Source organism: Eubalaena glacialis, chromosome 16 (assembly GCF_028564815.1).
Source record: "Eubalaena glacialis isolate mEubGla1 chromosome 16, mEubGla1.1.hap2.+ XY, whole genome shotgun sequence".
NCBI lineage: Eukaryota > Metazoa > Chordata > Mammalia > Artiodactyla > Balaenidae > Eubalaena > Eubalaena glacialis.
Genome location: NC_083731.1, coordinates 28,382,783 through 28,406,487, shown reverse-complemented (window position 1 = coordinate 28,406,487; position 23,705 = coordinate 28,382,783). Strand labels below are relative to the sequence as shown.

Below are 23,705 nucleotides of genomic sequence, written 5' to 3'. Positions count from 1 at the left end.
CAACTACTGAAGCCTGCACGCCTAGAGCCCGTGCTCCACAACAAGAGAAGCTACAGCAATGAGAAGCCTGTGCACCGCAACGAAGAGTAGCTCCCGCTCACAACTAGAGAAAGCCCGCACGCAGCAACGAAGACTCAACGCAGCCAAAAGAAAAAAAGCTCGTATTATCAACACAATTTTAAAGAAAGGTTTTTTGTGTGTGTTTATTTTATTGAACTAACCATGCATTTGTATTTAAAAATTGTGGTTGAAAATTCTTGCTGTGATACCTAGAAATTCTTAATAGAAAACACCCAAGTGCTGGGCAGCATATGTAAATTGAAGAGGAACAGGTTCTTTTTTGTGGTAAGTCTCTAAAAAGGGCTAACCCACATCTATATTCACTGCCTGAAGATGGACTACTCTTTTTACTGCAGAATAAATTCCATTCTATTTGATAAATATATCTCATTTCAATTCCATGCAGAAATGCCCTAATTTTCTGCCCTAAAAGATCAGCCTCAAAGTTGACATGACATAAATGGCGATCCTAATCTTTCATGGAAGGAGAGAACCTTGAGACATGCTAGACATGCTATTTCATATCTTTTTACAGTTCTCAGAGGAATAAAGGATTTATACCTTTTCCCCAAATATACTAACCTTAACAACAACAATAAAATCTCAATAGTATAAAAGAATGCAACTGTTGTTGGGTGAAAAAAAGCATACTTAAAAATCTCTGAACTAATAGTATCTATACATTTTTCACTATAGTTAAATCAATCTCTCTCTCTCAGCATGAAGAACAACATGAAACAAAATAAAACAAAACACTGTGATCCAGCCACTCTGTAATTCTTGCTCAGATGATAGTTATTGAGGACTAATGTATGCTGAGAGGTGATGAGGAAGGAAAACAAGAGGTGTAGAAGACAGTATCCTTGTTCTCACGCAGTTCATAATCTTTCTGACAACCTTACCGCTTAGTCATTAGCATGCATTACAGGCTCCTAAAATATCTTATCAATACAATAAAGGCAAGTTGACAGAAAACTGCAGTAACTGTCCACCCCCAATTAGCTGAATACCCAGAGAAGGGTCCCTCAGGCAGCTGAGGGGCCTAAGCACACCCAGCTGTCACAGTCTGGCCCCAGGGTATCATCAGGCTCCCCTGACAGTCTACAAGTTCCCCTTCCGGGAAAACCAAAGGGCACAGCAGAATCAGTCAACGGATCAGGCTGGGGTCAAATACCAGGAATCATGGCATTTGTCAGAGCAGAATCGTGAGCAACAAAAAAGGCCAGAAAAGGTCAAGAAGAGAGAACAGCCAAGGCTAGCAAGAGCGGAGATGCTGCTGAGGAAGCTGAAAGCCAGATGTAGTACTGGCACATCTTGAGACACAGTTCAGGAAGAGCAGACCTGTGAACCAGCAAGGGGCACAGCTCACTGTCAGCATGGAGACAGGGAAGGGCAGGAAACCCGGCTCAGGTAAGGCGACTCAGACCAGAAACATCGTCCTGGAGCCAGGCAAGCCCTGACACTGCCTCCTCTTTTCCTCTTCCTATCTCTCAATCTCCAGTACAATTTTAGAAAACTTCAGGAAATCCCTCCGCTCTCCTCATTTGGAGAATGCCAGGAATCTCTGACTTTCTGCCCTCTTAAACCCTATATACCTTAAGCTTCAAGAAAGCGCAAGATCTTAATTCCCTGGTCAGTTCCCTCCAAGCAGCAGTATAAAGTATTAGAGTGTAAGGACTCCTTCCTTCTGCCATGTCCCAGAGGAAAAATACACACACACACACAAACACTCACACTTTATACAGATACACACTGAGTTCATTAAAAAAAAAAAAAACATGTCTTGGGCATTCCCTGGCAGTCCAGTGGTTAGAACTCTGTGCTTCCATCACAGGGGGCATGGGTTTGATCCCTGGTTGGGGAAATAAGATCCCGCAAGCCGTGTGGTACGGCCAAAAAAAAAAAAAATGTATTAGTTCCAAGGAGCTGGTAGATTAACTGAGCATGACAGTCAGAGCTGGTCAGAATACGATGTAATCCTTAAAACTGTATGATAAAAGAACCATCTTGGAAATCTCGGAGAGTCTCATAGATAAACTGACAACTGGGCTCGATCTCAAAGGATGGGTAGGGATTAACCAGGCAGAATAAAAACAGAGAGGATAATGGAGAGGACCAGGGAAGGCAAAGGAAAAGACATCAGCAAGGTACATGTCATAACATGGCAAATCTCGGCCCAGGGAGAAATTCAGCATGGCCACAGCAGAGTATAAGAAGAAGAAGGTTGGAGACGTGCTAAGAAGGCTAAGCTGAAATCATATTAGTAAAGAGGCTCCCATACTATACTAAGAAATTTGGGCTTCAATTTGTGAGCAATGGGAAATCACCAAAGGTTATTAAGCAAGGCAGTGAGATGATCAAAGTTATATTTTAGAATTCAGGCAACAATAAAGCAGATGCTCCAGGGTTGAGAGAGGAAAAGAAGAGCAATCAGTCGGAAGGTTGTTAAAATCGGCTAAGCACGAAATCATGTGGATCTAAACTAGTAGGAACAAGAAGAAGATGCGTTACCGAGGCATTTAATAGGTAGGATAGAATATACTGAACAGTTAGGTGTTGGGTGAGGACAAGGGGTGGAGAAACACAGGAAGACTGAAGTTTTTATCTTAGGCAACCAGACGAGTAGTAAAGCCATGAAGGAGGATAGGAACAAAGCAAGAGGATAAACAATCTTTTGTGTGGGATACAGTTATTTAGACACAAACCTCTACCGGTTCTTTGTGCTACATGCTGTGCCAAGGACATACAATTATTTCCTTTAATCCTCAAAGCAGTACATTATCCACATTTTATATAAAGAAAGCAATGGCCCCAACAGGTCAAGTAATTTATCGAATGTTATTTATCTACTTATTTAATTATTCAGCAAGTATTTATCAGGTGCCTCTCAGGTGCTGGGGTTTTGCAAGTGAAGGACATAGGCAGCAAGGCTGCACTCAAGTCATCGTCTGCTTTCAGTTTTCATGTCACCTCAGAAGAGTTATTTGAGAACAAGCCTTCTGCACTTCAAGTTAGTTGATTTGAAATACTTAAGAATTGCTAACAATGTATTTGCAAACATTAATGTGAAGTACATTGAATTTAATGTTGAATACTTTCAAGCATTCACCTCATAAAGCCACTGTTAAACATTAAAGAAAGAGAAGGGAGGGAGGGAGGAAGCAGCCCTTTGCTTCTACACCTTCTACTTCCTTACTCTTTTTTTTTTTTTTAACATCTTTATTGGAGTATAATTGCTTTACAATGGTGTGTTAGTTTCTGCTGTATAACAAAGTGAATCAGCTATACGTATACATATATCCCCATATCCCCTCCCTCCTGTGTCTCCCTCCCTCTCACCCTCCCTATCCCACCCCTCTAGGTGGTCACAAAGCACTGAGCTGATCTCCCTGTGCTATGTGGCTGCTTCCCACTAGCTATCTGTTTTACATTTGGTAGTGTATATATGTCCAAGCTACTCTCTCACTTCATCCCAGCTTACCCTTCACCCTCCCTGTGTCCTCAAGTCCATTCTCTACATCTGTGTCTTTATTCCTGTTCTGCCCCTAGGTTCTTCAGAACCATTTTTTCCTTTTTTTTAGATTCCATATATATGTGTTAGCATACAGTATTTGTTTTTCTCTTTCTGGCTTACTTCACTCTGTATGACAGTCTCTAGGCCCATCCACCTCACTATAAATAACTCAATTTCGTTTCTTTTTATGGCCGAGTAATAATCCATTGTATATATGTGCCACATCTTCTTTATCCATTCATCTGTCAATGGACACTTAGGTTGCTTCTGTGTCCTGGCTATTGTAAATAGAGCTGCAACGAACATTGTGGTACATGACTCTTTTTGAATTATGGTTTTCTCAGGGTATATGCCCAGTAGTGGGATTGCTGGGTCATATGGTAGTTCTATTTTTAGTTTTTTAAGGAACCTCCATACTGTTCTCCATAGTGGCTGTATCAATTTACATTACCACCAATAGGGCAAGAGGGTTCCCTTTTCTCCACACCCTCTCCAGCATTTATTGTTTGTAGATTGTTTGATGATGGCCATTCTGACTGGTGTGAGGTGATACTTCATTGTAGTTTTGATTTGCATTTCTCTAATGATCAGTGATGTTGAGCATCCTTTCATGTGTTTGTTGGCAATCTGTATATCTTCTTTGGAGAAATGTCTATTTAGGTCTTCTGCCCATTTTTGGATTGGATTGTTTGCTTTTTTGATATTGAGCTGCATGAGCTGCCTGTATATTTTGGAGATTAATCCTTTGTCAGTTGCTTTATTTGCAAATATTTTCTCCCATTCTGAGGGTTGTCTTTTCGTCTTGCTTATGGTTTCCTTTGCTGTGCAAAAGCTTTTAAGTTTCATTAGGTCCCATTTGTTTATTTTTGTTTTTATTTCCATTTCTGTAGGAGGTGGGTCAAAAAGGATCTTGCTGTGATTTATGTCACAGAGCGTTCTGCCTATGTTTTCTTAACCGTAGTAATAAAATCATGGCATGGCGAAGCAATATAGCATGTGATTATGAGCACAGGCTCCAGAGCCAGACTCTCTGGAACTGAACTCTGGCTTTGTCTACTTACTAGCGCTGCGATTTGGGGGAAGATATTTAAACTTTTTGTATCTCAGTTTTTATCTTTTGTGAAATGTGGTCAGTAGTAGTACCAATCTTATAGGTTCTGGTGAGGTTTAAATGAGTTAAAACTTGAGATGTACTTATAACAGAGCCCATAGTTAATGCACAACCAATGTTACAGTATTACTGTCTTAGCCTTTATCACTGAAATTACCATGTTTGTTTAGTTGCTTGACCTCTTGTTCTGTCTTCTCCATTCTAAACTCCACAAGAGTAAGGTCACAAGGACAACCTCAGAGGGCTGCTTTAGATTGAATGGTCAGGAAAAGCCTCTCTGACTCTGATGACAAAAGGAGACGGCCACATAACGATGCGGAAGCAAAACATTCTAAGCAGAGGGAAAAAGTTCAGCATGTTTTAGAAACAGAAGAAGACCAGTATGGCTAGAGCAGGATTAGCTGGGGGAATAAGAATGAGATGAAGTGGAATAAGCAAGCATAGACTAGTTGGTGAAAAGTCTGGATTTTATTTTAGGAAAACACTGGATAGTTTCAGATAGGAGATTTAATAGTGTGATTTATACTTTATAAAAAGCAATTTTTAGCATGGTGAAAATGAACTGGGTAGGGAAAAGAGAGACAGAGTGGAAGCAGGGAAACTTGAATGCAGGTACTGTTGTCTCCAGAACTAAGCATTTATTTAACTACTGTGCTTTGTGGTGAATTTAAGGTATAGGATCTTGAGTGAAAGTATAAAATAGATAGATGGAAACACTAATCTACAGTTTAGGAGAAAAGGCAAGGCCAAAGATTTAGATATTATTTTGTAATCTCTGACATATAAGTAGATGATTATTAAAGCCATGGGAGTTGATAAGACGGCTCAAGGAACACAAATACAGCAAGAAGGGAAGAACGTGCAGGTTATGACTTACGAAGTCTATTCTTTCCTCCTCAGAGCACTTTTTTTCATGTACTAATAAAAGGAAATACTGCTCACCATCTAGAGAGTATCTGGAGCCTTTATCTTCCCCCAGAAGGAGCTGAGGCATGGGTGAAGACTGGTCCATAATGATAAGCCTTGGGGCTGCTGGGCAGTAAAAATGATGCTTAACACTACCATACTATCAAACCCACAGATCTCACTAAAGATACAATGACATTCCCAAACACATATTTATAGAAAGGAAAGCCATTAATCCAATTATAACCAGGTTTGATTTAAATGACCTATGGAATTTTGTATATGGAGCTTTATACCCTACGCTTTAAGGTAAGTTAGAAGCTAAGGGCATGGACATCTGCTCTGCTAAAGCCTCATAATAGGTGGCAACGTGGCACAAACTCTGCCTAGCATGACTAGAGCAAAAAAAAATGTCACAACTGAACAGAGAGATCTCAGAGAGAGGGCATGGGACTCTCAAATGCTTTACAAATCAATTCTTCATACCCCTTCGAGCGAAAAAATCACTAAGGAACTCCTCTCTCTATCATGGACAAATATATCACACTTCCTGGCACAGTTTAGGAATAGAGAAATGCAATTCTAAAGTCCTCCCTTCAGCTTCTTATTCTTGTTTCTTATCATGTGGAGGTGTGACACTTGGCATTCCCCATTAAACAGGAGACTGAGAACAGGCCTTTCTGCTTAGAGCAGAATGTAGTGGAGTACTAGATGTAGTGGAATTGTGCTAACCAGCTGTTTAAGTGGGATGATGACGGTCACAATGGAGAGATGTGCAAATTACACAGAGGACCTCTGCTCTGCTGAGTTTGAGAAGGAAGCCACTGTGTTTCTTGAGCATGACTTGTGGCTGCTCTGGAGACAAGGAACTAGAGCTGAAGGGACCTCTTAATACTCCTAACCGCTCAGAATAACTCCTCTTGCTCAGAATGCCTTCCTCTTCACTGAAATCTCCATCTTTCAAAGCTGGGCTCAAGTCCTGCCCCTTAGATAAAGACTCTCGTCACTCCAACCAACTGGCCATTCTCTGAACTCATATTGCTGTCTCTGCTATTTGACTCAGTAACTATTTAGTATTTAATTGTTTCATGTATTTTTTCTCTTGTCTTCATTAGATTATGAACTTCCTGGAGGCAAGGATTATGTTTTGTTGGTTTTAATCAGAGAACAGTAATAACTCCATATATTCATCACCCACATTCAAGAATTATCAAGATTTTACCTCATTTCACACATATATGTATATATATCCCTTTTTTTGTTAAAATATAGTATAGTTCATATTTTAGTATGCATTTCTAAAGAAAACATGGACATTTTGATAAGGAACCATAAGACCTAAACAAAATTAACAGTAATTCCTTGGTATCGTCTAATATCTAGTTCGTATTCAAATATATCCAATTGCCTCAAAAATGTCTTCTGACATTTGTTATTAATCAATATCCAAACAAAACCCATGTACTGCGTTTGGTTATTATATCTCTTAGTCCTCTTTTATTGTAAACCAGGCTTCCCCTCCCATTTTGCCAATGATTTAATGAAGAAATCTGGTCATTTTTCCAGTTGACTATACCATATTCTGGATTTGTCTGTCTGTTTTCTCATAGTCTTGGGAGCTACGTTTTTATTCATTTACTCAACAAATATATACTAGGAGCAGAATATTAGCCAGAACGCTATAAAATGCAGGGCTACAACAGTGAATAAAACTATAGTCCTCACTCAAACAGAAGAACATGAAACAAATAATTACACAAAACATTAATTATTAGTAATTGGGATATGTGCTAAAAAGGGAAAGTACAAGGTAGTAAGAGAAATTACAGCAAGGGAACCTAACCTACTTTAGGGGTCAGAAAGAGTATTTATTTTGTATAGTTCAAAGCACCTAGGATACTGTCAAGTAAATAAACTTTTAGTATTTCTGGGTTGGTTGGGAGAGTAAGTTTTCTTTGCATAACAGTCTTGTAAACCAAAGGACATTACCACCACCTCTTGAGTTCTGAATATCAAATCTGATTCTCTTAGGAGTCCATGTTAGAGAAAACTGAAAGGGCAAACAGACGGCTTTCTCCAGGTGAAACAAATTAAAAGACAGACAAATTCAGGAAGTCTTTGGCTACATCAAGTCAAAGAAAAAGATTGCATTTTTCTGGACCACCAGTTTAGATATCGAGACAATGAATTTTTGACAAGGAATAGAATGGATATTATTGAAACCTAGAAGAGTATGATTAGTAGGATATCTGCCACACTGCTCAAAAGGGCTTTTAAGTTAAAGTTGAGAAAGGAAAAATATCCAGGTACACTTTAAGACTGGATATAATGGAGGGTAAAATATAGACTAGAAAATCAATAGCAGAGGAGATAAATGATAATCCAGATTTCATTTTAAAGATTATAGCACTGTTTTTAAAAATTATAAAATATATTACTTTTATACAATACTATCTACTTGAGACCAAGGTAAATGTCTAAGTCCCCCTTGTTGACACCAGATGTTAGTCTAGTTTTGGGGCAATAGCATGATATTTGCTTGAGTGTCCTAAAAAGAAATACCTTCTGCTATGGACTGAATTGTGTTCCCAACTTCCTCACCAAATTCATTTGTTGAAGCCCTAAACACCAATGTGACTATATTCAGAGACAGGGTCTTCAGGAGGTAATTCAGGTTAAATGAGACCATAAAGATGAGGCCCTAATCCAACAGGACTGGCATCCTCATAAGAAGAAGAAGAGAGACCAGAGCATGCGCGCTCTCTCTCTCTCTGACATGTGAAGACATAGTGAGAAGGCAGCTGTCTGCAAGCCAAAAAGAGAGCCCTTGCCAGAAACCGAAATTGCTGAACCTTGATCTGGGATTTCTAGCCTCCAGAACTGCAAGAAAATGAATACCCAATGTTTAAGCCACCCTGTCTATAGTATTTTGTTATGGCAGTCCAAGCTAACAAATATACCTTCCTAATTTTTTTCCTCTCTAGTATCTAAATTTTAAAGCTCTCTCTTCTGCATGATTTGTAGAATATGTCTGCACAACCTGAAAGATACATCAGAAACTAAGGTCATGTGTATAAAAAGTATATCTTGACACCTAACCAAGTAGACAAGAGAAAAATAATTTGTCAAGGCACTTCCTAATCAAGGGAATGAAATGGAATAGATGGTTTTTATTTGCTTGCATTTACTTTTAAACTCTTGAAATTTCACATTCTTTTCAATACGAATAGGAGCTCTCTTCAGGTGAACCAGATCTGGGTATTTTCAGCTGTGGTCAGCTTCTCTCTGAATCCCACTAGGGTTTGGTGATGCAGAGTAAACAAGGCTATAAATCAAAAGCCATGCTTTTAATACCTCAATGCATTGCAAATTGATCAGGAATAGGGGTCAGTTCAAATCGTTTTTTAAGTGAAACTGTTCCCTTCCCCTGAAGGGAAGGAATGGAAGTTAAAGATAGCAAATCCCAAAGTTATATGGGATTCAGAAGTGTGGTTGCTTGTTAGAATAGACAGCGGTGAGGTTTCTTTAGATAAGATTCTTCAATTGTTTATCAGGTAGGAGTCATGGCTATTTAAAAACACACATCCTGGTGGCTAGTATTAAATCTGAAATCTGGTGGGCAACTTTTCAAGAAATAAAAGCTACAAACAAAATGGCTTTAGTTCCATTCAGCCTGCCGTGGGAAATGGCTAATGGACAAGCATTACTATGACTGGCAAGGCGAGCTGCCAATAAATGAGAAGAGCAGAGATTCAAACCGCCATACAATAATGGCACACTTCTTAAGTTTATTTCACTAATTCATCAAAGTAGGACATTATCTGAAGTGAAAGAAAAATGAGGTTGGAGAGCACAGGGGAAGGAACTATTTAAAAGTAAAAGCTATGCTTCTTTCTCTACTGGTTAGTTATCTCTGCTTTGAGTAATTATGGTTTATTTCTACCATTTCCTGATACTATACTTGTTTTACTGAAGGCAATATTTTCTCCTTTTCAAATGACAAGCAGAGAACTACCTCTGGTAGGATAAATTTCCACTGTTTATGTCTGTCTTTGTCTTTTTCCATTAGGAAAAAATAAAGTCTAATGGTTGGATGGGAAGAAAGTGTGGAGTTCTGATATGCCACTCCTCAGAGGGATGGGGGCCATATTCTCTTTTCACTTGTCATTTTTTTTCCTAGAAGAATAACAACCTTAAGCACTGTCTCCCATCTTTTCTCAATCTTCAAGTCTTAACTCTCAATGGTTTCTTATCATTTTAAACTAACTGTTAAGTGGGTCAATAGTTCCAACTGCTTACCTTTTGGAATGAAGTGAAAACTATCCCATCATAAAAGAATGAATTCATTTAATTGTATAGTTCAAATCAGTCCAAAATTCAACAAATGATGCCTTAAAATTCTATTTCAGATAGGCTTTTTAGTGTAATGGGTAGTGTAATAGTTTTCAATGTAATGTAACAGAACACGGATTCCGGGGCTGGACTACATTGGTTCAAATCCTATTTCCACCACTTACTAGCAGTGCAGATTTAGAAAAATTAATTTGATCTCTATGCCTCCATTTCATCATCTGTAAATGGAGAATAATAATAGTTCTACATCACAGGTTGTTGTACCTGGCAAAGAGAAAGCACTATATGAATTTTAACTATGATTATTTCAGAAAACGTCTAAAGGGCATTATGTTACTCTCCCTACTCTTTGTTAGGACCACTAAACAGTTACATGTAAAACCAAGTGAAGGCTCACCTATCTTAGGTCACACAAAACAATCCTCTTGCTAATCAGATAAGGAAAAAGGATAAGAGGGAAATCTTTTCTTCAACACTAGCCTTAACTGAGACTAAGATTTTACCAGTAACATAAGTATACACTTGATGTTTAGAGGTAAGACATTCTATTTAAACTTACATGCTTCAATGAAAAGAGTCAAATGACAAACACAAACTATAACAGCAGCTTATTCTAAAACATTGACATAACCTGAAACATTGCTCTGTTAGCAAAATACATACTTCTGGGGTGATCTGTTATCAACTTCAGCTTTCAGTCGTAAATTCTCCCTCACCAGGCCACCATTTTCCAATTTCAATTTTTTATTTGCCTTAGAAAAAAAAAAAAAGTGTTGAAAATAATTAAGCACAAGTTAAAACAAAAGTGCCTTGTAAAAATAATGACATGAGCCATCTGTATTTTTTAGAGCAACAATATCAGAAAACTGAATACTAGAACATGTCTTCAGAAACTTAAAATCACCGTTGGGAATGACTTGTGAAACTGTGAACACAACCAAGCATTTTTAATCCATATTCCCCAAGCACTCTGCAAATCCCCTATCCAGGGAAATAAACGGAACTATGTTAGTCAGCTTAGAGTCATTAAGGGACTAAACTAATGGCAAATATGTTTTTTTCTTTTCCTTTTTCACATAACTGAATACTCTAAGCATGATAACATTATACCACATGCAATTATTCACAAAACTAATGCTAAGAATCTTGAGCTATGAGATTGATTTTTGGTTGCTATTTAAAAATAGTTTTTAGTGATAACATAGCTTGCTTTCTTCAAAATGGCTTTCTCAAATGCTCTGGCTCACAACTTCTGGGACTCTTAGAATTGAATCAATGTTTTCTAATAAATTCTACGGATTCTCTTTTGATTAAAAAAAAAAAAAATCCCAAGTATGATTTTCTTTTTTGAGTTCTATGATACCTAAAAACTGCCTGACAAAACATTAATTGCTAGAAAATCTAGAAGCTCAATATTGAATCTTGACAGCCCAAAAAGTAGTGTGTCTATTGTAGTCTTCTTAAAAGCTACTTCATTTAAACCCCCTAGTCATTGTGTTTTTCAATTCCAACAAAAAATAAGACTTCCTAGACTAGGAACCAATCTTACCAACCTGGCAAGAGAAATTCATTGTCTGACTAGAACATTAACATTCAAAGTGAAGGGGTCACAAGAACATTTGTCAACAAACAGGTTTAAACCAAGAAAACTTGAAAACAGATTTTAAAAATCTGACCAATAATTTCTAGAACTTTTGACTATATTATTTGCCCATCAACACACAAATGCCCTAAGAGGATGACAAGAGAAGCAGGACAGAGGACACTCTTCTGGGCAACAAGCCTAACTCTCTCACTTAGACTCATCTAGGTTCCTTTTGAGCTCTGAGCACCTGCTTATCTTCGTGGGTGCAAACCAACCAGGATTGTGGAGGGTTAATTCTTTAAGTGACTGATAAATACCATTACTGCCCCTCTGAAGACACAGGAAAAGTAATTTACTTCCTCATACACACAAACAATGAATTAGGCCCTCATAAGAGGAGGCACTTAGTGAATGCTTTTTGATGATGAATGACAGGCTTAAATTAGAACCTCATTTGATTTCTTTTCCCCATCCCCTCTGTCAAGGTCTCTCACCAGTCCTGTGGCTCTCTAAGATTCTCTTTATGGGCTGGCTAGTTCCTCAACTATTAGAGACAGTTTCAAGTTCAGGAGAATCAGGTGGGTAAAGTTACAAAGGGGAGAGTTCTGCCTATTTGTTGCACCTAAAAGAGTAATGAATACTTCAGCTTACGATTATGTTTTGCATTCTCAACACTGGCTTCATAATTGTTCAAAACTCACTTAGCCCTGGAAACATTAGAAAAAAAGTCCAGGATTGGTTCAAGATGGCGGAGTAGAAGGACGTGCTCTCACTCCCTTTTGCGAGAACACTGGAATTACAACTAACTGCTGAACAATCATTGACAGGAAGACACTGGAACTCACCAAAAAAGATACCCCACATCCAAAGACAAAGGAGAAGCCACAATAAGATGGTAGGAGGGGCGCAATCAGAGTAAAATCAAATCCCATAACTGCTGGATGGGTGACTCACAAACTGGAGAACAATTATACCACAGAAGTCCACCCACTGGAGTGAAGGTTCTGAGCCCCACGTCAGGCTTCCGAACCTGGGGGTCCAGCAACAGGAAGAGGAATTCCTAGAGAATCAGACTTTGAAGGCTAGTGGGATTTGACTGCAGGACTTCGACAGGACTGGGGCAAGCAGAGACTCCACTCTTGGAGGGCACACACAAACTAGTGTGTGCATCGGGACCCAGGGGAAGGAGCAGTGACCCCATAGGAGACTGAACCAGACCTACCTGCTAGTGTTGGAGGGTCTCCTACAGAGGCGGGGGGTAGATGGGGCTCACCGTGAGGACAAGGACACTGGCAGCAGAAGTTCCGGGAAGTACTCCTTGGCGTGAGCCCTCCCAGAGTCTGCCATTAGCCCTACCAAACAGCCCAGGTAGGCTCCAGTGCTGGGTCGCCTCAGGCAAAACAACCAACAGGGAGGGGACTCAGAGCCACCCATCAGCAGACAAGCGGATTAAAGTTTTATGAGCCCTGCCCACCAGAGCAACAGCCAGCTCTACCCACCACCAGTCCTTCCCATCAGGAAACGTGCACAAGCCTCTTAGATAGACTCATCCACCAGAGGGCAGACAGCAGAAGCAAGAAGAACTACAATCCTGCAGCCTACAGAACAAAAAGCACATTCACAGAAAGATAGACAAGATGAAAAGGCAGAGGGCTATGTACCAGATGAAGGAACAAGATAAAACCCCAGAAACACAACTAAATGAAGTAGAGATAGGCAACCTTCCAGAAAAATAATTCAGAATAATGATAGTGAAGATGATCCAGGACCTCGAAAAAAGAATGGAGGCAAAGATCGAGAAGATGCAAGAAATATTCAACAAAGATCTAGAAGAATTAAAGAACAAACAAACAGAGATGAACAATACAATAACTGAAATGAAAAATACACTAGAAGGAATCAATAGCAGAATAACTGAGGCAGAAGAACGGATAAGTGACCTGGAAGACAGAATGGTGGAATTCACTGCTGCGGAACAGAATAAAGAAAAAAGAATGGAAAGAAATGAAGACAGCCTAAGAGACCTCTGGGACAACATTAAACGCAACAACATTCCCATTATAGGGGTCCCAGAAGGAGAAGAGGGAGAGAAAGGACCGGAGAAAATATTTGAAGAGATTATAGTCGAAAACTTCCCTAACATGGGAAACGAAATAGCCACCCAAGTCCAGGAAGCACAAAGAGTCCCATACAGGATAAACCCAAGGAGAAACACGCCGAGACACATAGTAATCAAATTGGCAAAAACTAAAGACAAAGAAAAATTATTGAAAGCAGCAAGGGAAAAATGACAAATAACATACAAGGGAACTCCCATAAGGTTAACAGCTGATTTCTCAGCAGAAACTCTACAACCCAGAAGGGAGTGGCATGATATACTTAAAGTGATGAAAGGGAAGAACCTACAACCAAGATTACTCTACCCAGCAAGGATCTCATTCAGATTCGATGCAGAAATCAAAAGCTTTACAGACAAGCAAAAGCTAAGAGAATTCAGAACCACCAAACCAGCTCTACAACAAATGCGAACGGAACTTCTCTAAGTGGGAAACACAAGAGAAGAAAAGGACCTACAAAAACAAACCCAAAACAATTAAGAAAATGATAATAGGAACATACATATCGATAATTACCTTAAACGTGAATGGATTAAATGCCCCAACCAAAAGACACAGGCTTGCTGAATGGATACCAAAGCAAGACCCATATATATGCTGTCTACAAGAGACCCACTTCAGACCTAGGGACACATACAGACTGAAAGGGAGGGGATGGAAAAAGATATGCCAAGCAAATGGAAATCAAAAGAAAGCTGGAGTAGCAATACTCATATCAGATAAAATAGACTTTAAAATAAAGAATGTTACAAGAGACAAGGAAGGACACTACATAATGATCAAGGGATCAATCCAAGAAGAAGATATAACAATCATAAATATATATGCACCCAACATAGGAGCACCTCAATACATAAGGCAAATGCTAACAGCTATAAAAGAGGAAATCGACAGTAACACAATAATAGTGGGGGACTTTAACACCTCACTTACACCAATGGACAGATCATCCAAACAGAAAATTAATAAGGATACACAAGCTTTAAATGACACAACAGACCAGAAAGATTTAATTGATATTTAGAGGACATTCCATCCAAAAACAGCAGATTACACTTTCTTCTCAAGTGCGCACAGAACATTCTCCAGGATAGATCACACCTTGGGTCACAAATCAAGCCTCAGTAAATTTAAGAAAACTGAAATCATATCAAGCATCTTTTCTGACCACAACACTATGAGATTAGAAATGAATTACAGGGAAAAAAACGTAAAAAACACAAACACATGGAGGCTAAACAATATGTTACTAAATAACCAAGAGATCACTGAAGAAATCAAAGAGGAAACAAAAAAATACCTAGAGAAAAATGGCAATGAAAACACGACGATCCAAAACCTATGGGATGTGGCAAAAGCAGTTCTAAGAGGGAAGTTTATAGCTATACAAGCCTACCTCAAGAAACAAGAAAAATCTCAAATAAACAATCTAACCTTACACCTAAAGGAACTAGAGAAAGAAGAACAAACAAAACCCAAAGTTAGCAGAAGGAAAGAAATCATAAAGATCAGAGCGGAAATAAATGAAATAGAAACAAAGAAAACAATAGCAAGGATCAATACAACTAAAAGCTGGTTCTTTGAGAAGATAAACAAAATTGATAAACCATTAGCCAGACTCATCTAGAAAAAGAGGGAGAGGACTCAAATCAATAAAATTAGAAATGAAAACGGAGAAGTTATAACAGATACCGCAGAAATACAAAGCATCCTAAGAGACTACTACAAGCAACTCTATGCCAATAAAATGGACAACCTGGAAGAAATGGACAAATTCTTAGAAAGGTATAACCTTCCAAGCCTGAACCAGGAAGAAATAGAAAATATGAACAGACCAATCACAAGGAATGACGTTGAAACTGTGATTAAAAATCTTCCAACAAACAAAAGTCCAGGACCAGATGGCCTCACAGGTGAATTTTGTCAAACATTTAGAGAATAGCTAACACTCATCCTTCTCAAACTCTTCCAAAAAATTACAGAGGAAGGAACACTCCCTAACTCATTCTATGAGGCCACCATCACCCTGATACCAAAACCAGACAAAGATACTACAAAAAGAGAAAATTACAAACCAATATCACTGATGAATATAGATGCAAAAATCCTCAACAAAATACTAGCAAACAGAATCCAGCAACACATTAAAAGGATCATACACCATGATCAGGTGGGATTTATCCCAGGGATGCAAGGATTCTTCAATATACACAAATCAATCAATGTGATACACCATATTAACAAACTGAAGAATAAAAACCATATGATCATCTCAATAGATGCAGAAAAAGCTTTTGACAAAATTCAACACCCATTTATGATAAAAACCCTCCAGAAAGTGGCCATAGAGGGAACCTACCTCAACATAATAAAGGCCACACACGACAAAACCACAGCAAACACCATTCTCAATGGTGAAAAACTGAAAGCATTTCCTCTAAGATCAGGAACAAGACAAGGATGTCCACTCTCACCACTATTATTCAACATAGCTTTGGAAGTCCTAGCCATGGCAATCAGAGAAGAAAAAGAAATAAAAGGAATACAAATTGGAAAAGAAGTAAAACTGTCACTGTTTGCAGGTGACATAATACTATACATAGAGAATCCTAAAGATGTCACCAGAAAACTACTAGAACTAATCAATGAATTTGGTAAAGTAGCAGGACACAAAGTTAATGCACAGAAATCTCTTGCATTCCTATACACTAATGATGAAAAATCTGAAAGAGAAATTAAGGAAACACTCCCATTTACCATTGCAACAAAAAGAATAAAATACCTAGGAATAAACCTACCTAGGGAGACAAAAGACCTGTATGCAGAAAACTATAAGACACTGATGAAAGAAATTAAAGATGATACCAACAGATGGAGAGATATACCATGTTCTTGGATTGGAAGAATCAATACTGTGAAAATGACTACACTATCCAAAGCAACCTACAGATTCAATGCAATCCCTATCAAATTACCAATGGCATTTTTTACGGAACTAGAACAAAAGATCTTAAAATTTGTATGGAGACACAAAAGACCCCGAATAGCCAAAGCAGTCTTGAGGGAAAAAAACGGAGCTGGAGGAATCAGACTCCCTGACTTCAGACTATACTACAATGCTACAGTAATCAAGACAATACGGTACTGGCACAAAAACAGAAATACAGATCAATGGAACAAGATAGAAAGGCCAGAGATGAACCCAGGCACCTATGGTCAACTAATCTATGACAAAGGAGGCAAGGATGTACAATGGAGAAAAGACAGTGTCTTCAATAAGTGGTGCTGGGAAAACTGGACAGCTACATGGAAAAGAATGAAATTAGAACACTCCCTAACACCATACACATTAATAAACTCAAAATGGATTCAGACCTAAATGTAAGACCGGACACTATAAAACTCTTAGAGGAAAACATAGGAAGAACACTCTTTCACATAAATCACAGCAAGATCTTTTTTGATCCACCTCCTAGAGTAATGGAAATAAAAACAAAAGTAAACAAATGGGACCTAATGAAACTTAAAAGCTTTTGCACAGCAAAGGAAACCATAAACAAGACAAAAAGACAACCCTTAAAATGGGAGAAAATATTTGCACACGAATCAACGGACAAAGGATTAATCTCCAAAATATATAAACAGCTCATGCAGCTCAATAGTAAAGAAACAAACAACCCAATCCAAAAATGGGCCAAAGACCTAAATAGACATTTCTCCAAAGAAGACATACAGATGACCAAGAAGCACATGAAAAGCTGCTCAACATCACTAATTATTCGAGAAATGCAAATCAAAACTACAATGAGGTATCACCTCACACCAGTTAGAATGGGCATCATCAGAAATCTACAAACAACAAATGCTGGAGAGGGTGTGGAGAAAAGGGAACCCTCTTGCACTGTTGGTGGGAATGTAAATTGATACAGCCACTATGAAGACCAGTATGGAGGTTCCTTAAAAAACTAAAAATAGAATTACCATATGACCCAGCAATCCCACTACTGGGTATATACCCAGAGAACACCATAATTCAAAAGGACACATGCACCTCAATGTTCATTGCAGCACTATTTACAATAGCCAGGTCATGGAAGCAACCTAAATGCCCATCGACAGATGAATGGATAAAGAAGATGTGGTATATATATACAATGGAGTATTACTCAGCCATAAAAAGGAACGAAATTGGGTCATTTGTAGAGACGTGGAGGGACCTAGAGACTGTCATACAGAGTGAAGTAAGTCAGAAAGAGAAAAACAAATATCGTATATTAACACATATATGTGGAACCTAGAAAAATGGTACAGATGAACCGGTTTGCAGGGCAGAAATTGAGACACAGATGTAGAGAACAAACGTATGGACACCAAGGGGGGAAAGTGGCGGGGGGTGGTGGTGGGGGTGTGATGAATTGGGTGATTGGGATTGACATGTATACACTGATGTGTATAAAATGGATGACTAATAAGAACCTGCTGTATAAAAAAATTAATAAGATAAAATTCAAAAATTCAAAAAAAAAAAAGAAAAAAAGTCCATTTCACTCATTCTAGGTAGTCCTTTATTCTGAATGTTTAGTACTCCTATATTTGATTTACACTATGTTACTATTTTGTACTTTACATTCAAGTTTTGCCTCTGCAGTCCATGTTTTTAAATTTATTTATGTCCCAGCTTATTGCCTAATTCTACCTAATACCTTCACTGGGCAACCAAAATGGGCTTATTAAATATCCCAGATAATTGTGAGGTCTCAGGGTAGCTCTGGGTATTGAATTTAACATGTGACCTTTAAAAAAACAAAGAAAAACTGTATTTTATGCAGTTCTCTTTTACATACATCTCTTATACCACTCTTTTTTTTTTTCCCTATACCACTCTTATAAGCCCCGAGTAAAGTTTTCATACACATCTTCATGCTCTAAGAAACATTTATTGCCAAAAATTTAAATGCAATTCAATAACTATAAAAGAGACCCTATAGAACTTAGTGATCGTTCAGGAAGAAGAAAAGTTAAAGGGGACATGGCTGATTGATAAATACTGTGACTTCCCAGCTGTATTTCCTTTTCATGTCCTCTTCTCTTCTTAAACAAAATGCTAATGTTGGCTACCGAAAACCAAAGAAATTGCACACTTCCCCTAAACTTGTAACAAACTCGGTGTAATTATGTCTGTAGTTTCTTTTTTCTCTAAAAGCACTAAGTTCCCTTCTTTGTCTCATCTTGGCCTTTTCTGAGCCTAAATGGCATTTATTTTACACGTGGGTATGCAATTTGACTTAGTATTCACACTAAGTTGCAGATACTTCTCTGCTACTTAACCTCACTGAAGATCAGTATGTGGTAGCACATCTTTAAAATATCATATGGAGCATTAATGATTTCAGGAGGCAGGATTTAGTAATTCAGCACAGTAACAGTATTTTAAGAGAATGCAGATGGGCTGAATGGGTGGCTGTGGACCTGGATACCACAAAACCATCTCTATTCAGCACAAGACTCCACTGTGGATAAACTTGAAGCCAAGCTAAAGGCTAGTCCCTTTGGCCAGCAAAGCTCTACAGCACTTATTACCTCTAGTGCTGACAGCATGGATCTCATCTCCTTTCCTAGACTGGAAAATCCTAGAGGTTTGCCCTTTTCACCTATGCTTTCTTTATCTTGTTGTATGGATGGAAGAATAATTGAAAAAAATGAACCTGCCTCATAAGGCAAATATTTTTTTGCATGGAGTAGTCTAAAGCAGCTACTCACAGCTCTCTTGGAATTAGTCATTAAATCTTTAACTATTTACAATATTTAAAAAATCAGAGAATGGTAGTGCTAGAAAAGATATGGTCTAAACCTTTCATTTTATAGGTAGGGAAATGGACAGGTGTTTGTCTTTATGCATACAGGGCAGTCACTAACATAAGCTTAAAAAACAAAATTCAGCCAAACCACAACGAGAGGAATAGAAATACATCCTTTAAATTGATGTCACTCTTCCACAAGAAGATGCAAACTCATATAGAGGCACTACAGAGTCTCTAATTATAGTCACAAATGGAACCACCTGATATTTCTTGGCAGCTAATAACATTTAAGGAGAAAAAGTTTTCCAATTCCTTATAAATGCTCATCCAGGGATTTCTGCCCTTTCCCCCCAAATCATCTAATAATGACTCAAAATAATATGGTGACTTATACTTTTGAAGGTACTTAAAATACTACAGAATTTTAAAAACAACCACAACTTACCTCCTTCAACTTTTCCACATCATCTTTCACTTTTTCATAGATTTCATTAGCTGTTCTAAGTTTTTTCTTCCACTCTGCTACAGTTTCTGGGTCAATTTTACTTGGATTATCTGCAACTGGATGTTTGTCTTCATTTTGGTTGCCCTGCATCAAGGTTAAAGGATCCAGAATAGTCTTGATCTGTGACTCCAAGCTGAGATTTTTACTCTTAAGCTCTTCTACCTCTTTCTGTAGACAATCTATTTCATCCTGAAAAACCATTGCATAGCCATCAGGTAGACAGAGACACTAAACACCTACATATGCTAGAGTGAGGCCAACGTGCTTTTAAATTCTATACTCAAAATTCTGTAGATACATAGATTCTTTATGCGTCAGAATAGCTTTGCAGACAGAAAGTCACATATAGTTGAAATTCTCAAAATGTATTTTGACTCTGATAAAAATAGGCATTTCCACTGCTTTTATTTTAATTCAATGATAGTTTGTGATTTAAAAAAATTTAAACGTCAAATCTTTGATTCTATTTTAGATATCCAGAAAACACGAAAAGGCACATGAATTCAACAAGGAAGTAGATTCCTCAGAAGAAAATTCTGAGGCATGTTTAATTGCTTTACTGAGGGGAATTTAAAAATACAGTTTTGATCAAGATTTATAGTTTTGTTTGATGTCTATATTTTTGCTTCTATATTTGAAGCAGGAGTAAAACCATATACCATGTCCTTTCACTTTCCACTTCAGAATTGTACCTGTAGTTAATTTTTAACTCTTCTACATTCTGGATCTTTAATTACTGCTAAGACTATTCCAAGTATTAGTTTTCCCCATGTGGAACTGCTTGCTACCTTAAATCCAGTAACTAAACATTTGGGGCTAGAACTCTTTTCTGTGGTACAATTTATTCATCTATAATGGATATTTCATCTTAAACTAAGATTGTCAGAAATTCTGTTGTTAGAAAATAAACTTCAATATGCCAGTGATCTTCTAAAGGATTAATTTGATTAGCATCTAAGTATGATAAATATTAAGTAAATAAGAATACGTTTCAGAGCTAACACAGATAGTGCTATTTACTATTTTACAATACATTTCAAGTTAAATGGCATTATAAAATGAGAAAATCGCTTTACTTGTTTGAATTAATATATTAATGAATAAACAAATACAAACAGGAAAACATATATGAATGAACATTTATTCAGTCATTTATTTATGTCCCACTTTATTTCAAAAAATTTTTGAAGCAGCTGAAGTAGTTTCCATTTACATAGTATAACTTAAAGATATTTTGTGTCAAAGGAAGAGAGCAATAATATCCCTCATTTAGTCGATATAAAATGACAACTGGGCTTAATGTTTATTCAAAAGTATATGTATTCCATTAACATGAAGCTAATTTAGAAAAAATTCCATCACCATGTCAAATCACCTTCACAGGAAGAAAACCACTGCATGATCTCACATATATGTGGAATCTAAAAGAGTCAAACACACAGAAGCAGAGTTAAACAGTGGTTACCAAGCGTGCAAGGTGGGGGAAATGGAGAGGTGGGAGAAATAGGGAGCTGGTTCAAGGGGTGCTAAGTTGCAGTTATACAGGATAGAAATAGTCTAGAGATTTACTGTATAACATGATGACTACAGTTAATAATACTGTACTGTATACTGGAAATCTGCGAAGAGAGTAGATTTCAGGTACTCTCACCCCACACACAAAGTAACTATGTGAGGAGACAGCTATGTTAATTAGCTTGATTGATGTAATCACTTCACCATGTATATGTATATCAAAACATGTTATACACCTTAAATATACACAATTTTTATTAAAAAAAGAAAAAAACCACTGTTTTACATGGGGAAAAAAAAAAAAGAATTAGGAAATAGCATATCTCACATCAAAATCTCTTTGCTGGCAGCTGACATAAGTATATTTTCTTCACCAGAACTGATCAGACTTATAATTAGCAGTGAATTTATAGGTAGAAACAAAAACAGAATGATGGTTCTAGTTCCTGTTTGCCAGACCATTCACAATGCCTCATGGCGGCTGGAAGACTGACTTTTACAAGGGAGTTTCCTTTATCTCCCACCCCTTGAGGGAGTAACTTCCAAAACAATGTTTCTGTTGAGGACAAATTTAAAATTAAAAGAAAGAAAAAAAGGAAATGTTTCTGTCTGTTCCTTTCCTCTATTTGAAATAGGAAAGGGAAAAAGAAAAAGAATTTATCAAATAAGATATTTTTAAACTGGCATTTAAACTAAGATTTCATTAGATGCTTACTCTAAGAAGTCCAGGGACTGATAGCTCAGTTTTACCTTGAATTCAATGCTGTCATCATTTAACATTTTAATTATTATTTACCTCATATTCTTTGTGGAGTAATTCAAGTCTAGTTTTCCGAAGGTGCTTCCTGACTGTATGGCTTAGTATAGGTTCACTTTCACTTGTTCCTCCTATAGGGAAAAAAAGCGCTAACTTTTCATTCTGATTTGGGTAGAATGACAATTAAAATGAACTCTTTTCTTATTGTTCTATATAGTTCTCTAGCTTAATTTCTACCCTTTTCCTTATAACCACGTGGGCTGCCATCTAGGCCTCTTCTGTACTTTAATCCTGAGAAAAGATAAATAACACCATAAGAAACACCTTCAAAAAATATCATGTTGTGTTTACTTACCTATGTATCTTATTATATTAAACTCAATGAAGGCAAAGGCTATATTTTATTAATGATCACATTTGGACGACTGCAAATTTTGAGTACCAGACAACTGTTAATGATAAAATCAATGATTATATTTACAGCTAACCAATAAGTTGTATAAATAATATATTATCAATATTATCTGTACATGATATAATTATCAAATACATATTATCTGTATATATCACATATATGATACATATATTATGATATATATTATAACCAATGTATTCATTCAAACATATGTGGTTACACAACTGAAAATATTAATGTGTCTTTTCACTGATTCTAACAACCCAGTTACGATGGATTATAAATCACAGCACTAATTGTCTGCCCATAATAACTCACACAAACACATTCAAAATGTTTTCTTCCTGAGAGCTCTTCACTTATGCTGTGGTTACCTTCTTTGTACTTCTTAGCATCATGATAGCAAAGGCATTTACAGATATTCTTTTTCAGGATGTTCTATCCAAATGGCAGGATGGATGACCCATTTTACTTGAGAGAATTTATGAAATATCACTTAGATATGAATGAATAAAGGAGAGAGAAGGGATGTGAAAAGAAGCTGGGGAAAAAACATTCAAATTATTTTAATCAACAAAACTCATATTCTGCAAGGAAAGACCTGACGCCTGGTAAAGGTCAGCGCAGGTAAAAAAGTAGAGGCTAAGGTTAACACTACAGTTTCCAGCACAGCAGAGAAATATTCCTCTAGCAGACTTCATCCAGGTACTCAAGAAGGAAACCTTGGAGCCACCTCTGATTCCCCTTTCAGATCGCTTAGTTCCAAAGTTCCACTGGTTGTTGTTCTAGCATATATACCTTCCTTTCCATTATAAAAATTTTAGTTAAGTCCATTTTGCCTAACTTGGGACTATTACGATGACTTCTTAAGTTTTCTGAAAGGTTTTTTTCTATGATTCATGCTATCATGAATTCACTTTCAATTTTTCCTAAAGCAAAACCAAATAAAAATCATTTAATTTTAACAATCTAAGAGAAATAACACTAAAAAAGCTCTTTAAATGTTTTATTTTTCAAGAATCTTCTAGTTCAAGTTTTATCCCCCCTCTTACCTACACTACTGTAG

General features: G+C 37.3%; 1 protein-coding gene across 2 annotated transcripts in view; it reads right to left on the bottom strand.

Moving 5' to 3' along the window:
• The window catches only part of OBI1 (ORC ubiquitin ligase 1), a 44,752-nt gene that overhangs the window by 10,362 nt on the left and 10,685 nt on the right, over positions 1–23,705 (bottom strand). For both annotated transcript variants that reach the window (XM_061170846.1, XM_061170847.1), the window contains 3 exons: positions 22,264–22,355; positions 19,893–20,141; positions 10,608–10,696 (listed from right to left, as the gene is read on the bottom strand). In XM_061170846.1, coding sequence (XP_061026829.1) covers positions 10,608–10,696; positions 19,893–20,141; positions 22,264–22,355 — 430 coding nt within the window. The remainder of the gene's footprint in view (positions 1–10,607; positions 10,697–19,892; positions 20,142–22,263; positions 22,356–23,705) is intronic.